The sequence below is a fragment of the Oncorhynchus clarkii genome, chromosome 2 (genome assembly GCF_045791955.1).
Source record: "Oncorhynchus clarkii lewisi isolate Uvic-CL-2024 chromosome 2, UVic_Ocla_1.0, whole genome shotgun sequence".
Classification (NCBI taxonomy): Eukaryota; Metazoa; Chordata; class Actinopteri; order Salmoniformes; family Salmonidae; genus Oncorhynchus; species Oncorhynchus clarkii.
In genome coordinates this window covers 50,422,681-50,429,829 of record NC_092148.1, presented here as the reverse complement: position 1 = coordinate 50,429,829, position 7,149 = coordinate 50,422,681, and the positions used below count along the sequence as shown (strand labels likewise).

The 7,149-nt window shown below is 41.5% G+C and overlaps 1 protein-coding gene across 3 annotated transcripts; it reads left to right on the top strand.

Moving 5' to 3' along the window:
* The first annotated feature begins 1,370 nt into the window (after positions 1-1,370).
* LOC139381391 (calcitonin gene-related peptide 1-like) lies at positions 1,371-6,612 on the top strand. 3 transcript variants are annotated; one of them, XM_071124902.1, is made up of 5 exons: positions 1,371-1,434; positions 2,468-2,559; positions 3,266-3,409; positions 5,446-5,631; positions 5,945-6,612. In XM_071124902.1, the coding sequence occupies exons 2-4, from the start codon at positions 2,474-2,476 to the stop codon at positions 5,603-5,605; spliced, it is 390 nt and encodes a 129-aa protein (XP_070981003.1). In that variant the 5' UTR covers positions 1,371-1,434; positions 2,468-2,473; the 3' UTR covers positions 5,606-5,631; positions 5,945-6,612. The 3 variants fall into 3 exon arrangements, with proteins under 3 accessions (XP_070981003.1, XP_070980995.1, XP_070980985.1); XM_071124894.1 differs by having other exon boundaries at positions 5,443-5,631; XM_071124884.1 differs by lacking the exons at positions 5,446-5,631; positions 5,945-6,612 and adding an exon at positions 4,299-4,892.
* Positions 6,613-7,149: the final 537 nt, after the last annotated feature.

Here is a 7,149-nt window from a genome sequence, read left to right as displayed (position 1 = left end):
AAGGCACTTAAATATTTTGTCTAGCCCATTCACCCTCTGAATGGCACACATACACAATCCATGTCTCAATTGTATCAAGCCTTAAAATCCTTATTTAACCTGTCTCCTACCTTTCATCTACACAGATTGAAGTGGATTTAACAAGTGACATCAATAAGGATTCATAGATTTTACCTGGATTTACCTGGTCAGTCTATCTCACGGAAAGAGCAGGTGCCCTTAATGTTTTCTATACTCAGTGTACACACACACGCTCATATGCACGTACGCATACACACTTGATGATGCTTTGCCCACTAATGAAAAGGAAGGGGAATTAGACGACGCCAACTGACAAACAGTTTTGTAATTGCTGTTGGTAAACAACTCTCGTTGTCATCACTGAGTCTGCATTGATTCCCCGTTGTCCACTTCATTTGTCCACTGTAGAGGGATAATCAGGGATTTATCCACATTCAAGAGGGACTGGGGCAGAGATAATCACCATAAAGCATTAGCCATGTTATCATAATTCATACCACTGTTGTCTTTTGGCCTGAGGGGTATAACATGTTACCTTAATAAAGAATATAGGAACCCTCTATAAACCCTTCATAAGGGTACCTTCATTTAAAGTGTTACTGTGGATCATTTAGAAATACTTGTGTTCATACACTCAACTGAGATGACATTAAAACCAATTATCAGATGATTCAAATCTTAAATCTTGGTTCTTATGACGTAAAATCCTATCATTCTGAGGAGTTGAAGCCGTTGCAGTGATTTGTATTCATGATGGGAAATAAATCCTCTTTTGTTCGAACCACTCATATCATTGTGAACTTAGTTGAGTAGAACAACTTGAGTTTCAGCCTGAGACGGCGGAATTGACTGGTGAGTAGCACCAACCCAGGAGTGGATGGGACTGCAGTATACCGTCGTTCCCAGTAGATGGCCCTGCCTACAAGTACTTTGCTGTGGGCTTATCGATTTGGCATTTGAAAAATAGCATGCATGTAACATTTTTGGAATCCTATAAAATATTTATTGCTGGGGATGGTTTCTGTGGCCATTCATTAGATTAGCTCCGGTTTAATGAATGACCTCAATGCAAATGTGGATATCAAATGGTCCAAATGACAGTGGATTTTGTGAATGGAGCACTTAGTGACAAAAGAATGACGTCATTGCAAAGCCATATCCCTTATTAGTGTGCCAGAAGTAAGGGCCATCGTCCCATTGGCTCGCGGGTGCATCTCATCGACGGGATTGGCCGACAGGAGATAATTAAACACCTACACAGTCAATGCACATATCTAAGTGGTGGATATATAGGCTTGTGCATCGGCACTGCATGCAACACAACCAAGAGTTGGTCTTCAAGTTGAGAGAAGTCAACTTAGGCGTTTCATATAAAGCTATATATATTTTTTTGCCCGTTGATTAACACGAAAGGTAAGTGGATACTTTAAACCAGATTCACATGGTGGACGGACTGGTTTTGGATGGAAGGTTGACTTAATAGGTTGTGTCTTAGTGCTCCATTGTAACTCGTCAGATATGGAGAGTGTTGACCTGAGTTTTGGTGCAGTGTGATGTGATGGTGACGTTAATGGGATTGAAGTGTGACCGTAGGGGTCACAACTCTCCCTCAGTGAGGGTCCAGTCTGCTCTGTGGTGGAGGCAGAACAGAAAAGAGGGAAAGAAAGATGGAGAGAGCGAGAAAGATATAGAGAAAATGTGCGTAAGCACGAGTGAAAGACCAAATAGTGAGGTAGAGAGAGAAAAAAGACAGAAAGAAACTGTGAGTAAGCTAGAAACAGAGCGAGAGAGAGAGGGATGGGTGAGTGGAGGCTGGAGGCTCTCTGAGAGGAGAGATGGAATGCCTGTGTGTGAGAGAGTGGTAGCAGCTCATTACACTAATGCACTGGTCACCCCCCCCCCCCCCCCCCCCCGGGAGTTGGCACGCTGGATGGAGCCACTCTCCCCTCACAGCGGCTAGCTAATGCTACGTCCCCTCAGTTCGCACTGAGCAACAGGCTTGGACATGCCAAGGCACAACTCAGAGAATGTCCTGTCCTGTACTGGGCATGGCGAGACGGAGGGATAGTTTGCTCCATGGAGAAGAGTGCAGGACTATCAAGTTTCCTTTTGGCTGTTTGGATGGAGGGTGTCATGGAGCGATAGAAGGATGGATGTGTAGCTTGAGAGATCAGTGGTACTGAGCTGAACTAGCACGGTAGAGCGGCATCTGCCGTCTCAATACAGAGTTAGAAAGAGCCATCAATGTAGTAGCTCACTTCACATTTAACGAAGGAATCCTTTAAAAACTATTTGTGTTACATTAGCCGTACAATGCTTAATCTCATTCTGGTAAATGTACACTGATCGTTATTGTGATGGCGACCTGCTTCTCTCTTGTTAAATGTAGATGTTAATGTAATTGTATCAAGTCTGTGGAGCTCATGGGACTGTCTCTTTGCTGTAGGGAACCATGGTTATGTTGAAGATTTCTGCTTTCCTTGTTGCTTATGCCCTGGTCATTTGCCAGATGTACAGCTCACAAGCAGCCCCCTCCAGGTGAGACAGACAGACTTGCTGACAGACAGACGGAAATTACGAAATTACACTCAACGAGCGCGCACACACACACACACTCACGCACACACACACACACACACACACACACACACACACACACAACACACTTGTTTAATATGACATGAGAATATGGATTGGAAGCACTACCAAATATACATTTATTATTTAATAATGAACATTTTGAGTGACATTTTGGGGGAAATTCATATTTTTTTCTGTGATAAAAGGAATATAATACATAGATTTTCTTCTGTGAATTTAGACTACATTTTTTTTTGTTGTAATTTAGTCTACTGTTACAAATACATGAATTAATGTTCCTTAATCCAATATCACAGACGGGCACTCCAGTTAAGTGTAAAAGGGCTGTAATATATAAAAAAAAACACAATAAAAAAAAACAAGTAATTTAATTTAGAAGAGATACATTTGATACATAAAAACATCCAAGCCACTCCCCGTTCTCATGAAGCCATTGATTTTGTCATAAATCTGAATTTGGTCACTAGTCGGCCCTTTTAATGTTTTCAATGTTGGCTAGGGTCCCTTCCAGTCCCACGTCATACCTTTTAGACTTAGTGACGCTCCGTGCATGTTATTATTTTATTTTTTATGCGGGTGATAACTTTAGTTTGTTTTTATGCGGATCTCTGTGCTTCACCCACCCTCTTCCTTCCTCCTCTAGACCGGGCATAGAGTCCATGACAGACCGAGTCACCCTTACGGACTACGAGGCAAGAAGGTTACTCAACGCCATAGTCAAGGAGTTTGTGCAGATGACAGCCGAAGAGCTGGAGCAGCAAGAGAATGAAGGCAACGAAGGCAATAGGTACAGACAACTACTTCTTCTTTCTTTCTGCATTCTTAACAATATCCGAGTTTGCCTCCCAGCTCAGGGCTACTACCAATTAAGGGATTGATGATGAATTAAACGTGATGGTCAGTATTTTACGGTAAGAGCTACTTTCACACGGAGTGGAAGTGCGTCAACGGTCCATTGACCAAACGTTTTAAGCTAAGAATGAACTCGCACAATTGTAACCACAATTTTGTTACCTGTCTGGAGATATGTCTTTTAGCCACCTTAGCAGTGTGTCCTGCTGGAGTTTATTGTAAGCCATACAGAGAGGTATGTGCTCAGAGAAATTGGTTCTCTCCATTTTAAGGAGGGATATCCAACCCAATCCCCCCCAACAATACCTCTATCGTAACCCTCCCGCATGGATGAGTTTGATTTATTCATTTATTTGAATGGACGAACGTTAACAGCCTGTTTGCCTGCTGAAGATATTATATTAGCTGGGGAATGCTTAACCTTGATGGATAACTGCATGCTCTCAGTAAGTTGAGGCAGAAAGAGTCGCATGACAGCGGGAAGCTATACCGGTTCTGTTCTGCTTGGGTTGATATGAGAGGGTGGGTGTGACGACGTCAATGGAGTTGGGGCATGGGGGTTTGATATGTTAAAGTTCTTCAAGTGATTGGAAGGGAAGCATGATGTTTTGGAAATGTTCATTTCTTGCCTATGACAGCATGTCTGACAATGCATTTTGTAGGGGAAATGCATGAAGGAAAGGGGATGATACAGTACTAACATGAGCGAGAGAGCGATAGAGAGAGAGCGACAGTGAGAGTGTGTGTGCGGGAGAGAGAGAAATCTGCATGTGTCCTGCTACTATGAGCCTGTTTTCTGCATGTTTATCTCTCCCCTCTGACAGCATGGAAAGGCCCATTACCAAGCGCTGCTCTAACCTCAGCACCTGCGTGCTGGGCAAACTGTCCCAGGACCTGCACAAATTACAAACGTTTCCCCGCACGGACGTGGGCGCGGGCACGCCTGGCAAGAAACGCAGCGCGCCCGAGAGCGAACGCTATGCAAGCTACGGGAAGACATTTGACAGCATCTAACCCTCCGCCCTCCTCCTATTCCCTCTCTTTTCATTATAACGTCCTCCTGGTTTTTGTTTGACAAGTCTCAGTTGCATGTGGATTTTTCCTGCTTGATTGACCTAAGAGCGAATCTCCCATTGCAACCCCCACTTCTTCATTTTTGTATTCTTTTGACAATTCCTTTCCGTTTTCGGCAAAGAATGACATGTTGTATCTGTTCAGACAATCAACTCTTCTAAATTGCAATTATTCAAAAGAATGAATCAACATATATCGATTTTCTTTCAGTGTGTAAATTCATATAATTTGATTGCATTTCAAATTCCTGATAACCCAAATTCCTAAGAGATAACCTAAGTAATATTCAACCATAATAAATAGTTTCTTCATGCCTCACCATGTTTCTTGTTCAATAAACCTATTTTTCTACCAGGAAGGCTTTTACTTTTTATTCTTAAGAAATAGAATATTAGTAATTAAACAATTTGTTTTATGGACCTAGCTTTGGCTCTTCCAACAGCGGCATTTAATATTTTTTCATTGCAGGATAGAGTAAATCATAGTTATTATAGCATTTCCATTACCCTTGAACTATCTCTAGAACCTTCACCAAGTCTCAAGGTAAGAATTATGATCGACTGAACCATTCTAATGATCTAACATTTTCAGAGACTATATTAATCCACGGTCTACTTGTATGTGTTTAGTTGTAATTGTTCTACTCCTGTTAATGACAATGACACTTTCATTTTAATGTAGGTGTCGTAAAGCAGATGTTTTAATTACATTGAACCGTATTGCTTGATTAGATAAGGAAATAGTGTGTGTGTTTGATAGGGTGTGTGTTTGTGCATGTGCTTGAGTATGTGTACATTTGTAAGTGTCTGGCATGAGTGCGAACACAAATGCTTTTGTGCGTCTGTGTACTGTATGAGGTATGAGGTACTGTTAACCCTGTCTCCATTCCTGAAGCAGCGTTACAGCACAGAAGCGAGCCTGCAACACGGCCACCTGCGTGACTCATCGCTTGGCAGACTTCCTGAGCCGGTCGGGGGGCATGGGCAACAGTAACTTTGTCCCCACAAATGTGGGCTCCAAGGCTTTCGGCCGGCGGAGGAGAAACACCCAGATGTGAACATTCCGACAACCTTTAGGGATACGGTGAATAATACTCCTCCTCGTCTTTGTCCTTTCTGTCTCTGTTCTTTCAGCTATCTCTTATTTAAATTCTGTAGCTTTTTAATTCGTTAAATGCCTGACCTCACCATAGGCAAATAGTTTACTTGACTAAATTAAGATAGCATTTAAAAAAAAAAAAAGATTATACATTGAGAATTGATTTCCTGTGTTAATGAAAAATATTTGCTGGGTCTTATTTTTTGTTCAGAGGTGTACGATGTGTGACAGACAGAAGGCGCTGAGCTCTAAGTTGTTGACTTGTCCGTTCTCTCTTCCTCTCTCCCTTCCCTTTCAGAGGTTGATCCTTCTGAACGCGATGACATCAGAACATATCTGGGGGAAAACAACAAAACAAACAAAGAGAAAAAACACACTGGCCCCTTCATCCACTCCACCACATCTACAGAAATAAACCCCTTCCGATATTAGGACTCCTCCTCTCAATACCATAATGTTATGAAACTTTAATTTAGCTTTTGGCAAACCAGAGAAAAAAAGGGGGAGAATGACAGCAACCTCCATTATGTACATTGACAGCTGAATCCCCAAATCCCAAAGAAAATTTCCAGATTCCTTTTTTTTTTATTACATGAAATTCATTTAAAATGAATTGGAAAAAAGCACCAGTGCTTATTTATTATGATTTATTCTGTCTATAGAGCACATTTGTACCATGTGAACCATTCTCCCCGTCACTCATCCCTCCCTGTCCCCACCGGCACCTGTTTGCTGTGCTGTGCCCTGCAGGGATCGACATTAAAGATCAGCCTTCCCTAGGCTCCCTCACAACGGCTGTGTCTTGTGCCTTGATGTAAAACACTTTACATCACATGACTGTATAGTATGTATCAAGATTATAAGAAGACCATGAAGAGAATGACACCGGAAAAAAAATATTAAAGAGATTAATATTGTAACAATTGTGAATTTCAGCAAGATTAAAATGTATTTTAGATACATTCGGGTTTGGGGTACTTGTGTTGTTCTTCAAGGTTTAACGAAGTATTTAGGTGAAGAGAGAACCGTCGTGTTGTTGATCTTTTTTTTCACCTTTACTGTACGTGCGATGAGTAGCTTTCAGACCATGCCGATTTCTCCTGAACTCTCATGGACTCTCCTGAACTCGTGAATGCATTGGTCTCACTGTGTGACACACGTTGGGAATTCGACAGCACAGAAATCTGTCCAAACTAGTTCAGTCCAAACCACTCACACTGTTTTAAACATACTGTACACAACTTATGCAAATGGTCCCGTGACACATCCATTTCCATACAAAAGACAAACCTTTCATAGTAAATCCCAAAAATGGAAACCAATAATACTAGGTTGAAGATAACATGAACACATTCATATGAGTTTGAATAAGAAAATACAACTATAAAATAAGAGACAATTAGAAATGAATTGCTCAATAAAATCAGCAAAACCTTAAGCCAGTGTTCACTTGGTCTTGCTCAGTTTTTGAAAATGTGTTGCATTGTCTCCGTCAGACAATTC

What these genes read in the sequence shown, in the direction of transcription:
- LOC139381391 (XM_071124884.1), top strand. Translation starts at nt 2,474, where the DNA reads ATGGTTATGTTGAAGATTTCTGCTTTCCTTGTTGCTTATGCCCTGGTC. An exon ending in TCACAAGCAGCCCCCTCCAG is followed by an intron (nt 2,560 to 3,265) that starts GTGAGACAGACA and finishes TTCCTCCTCTAG; the next exon opens with ACCGGGCATAGAGTCCATGA. An exon ending in GAAGGCAACGAAGGCAATAG is followed by an intron (nt 3,410 to 4,298) that starts GTACAGACAACT and finishes CCCCTCTGACAG; the next exon opens with CATGGAAAGGCCCATTACCA.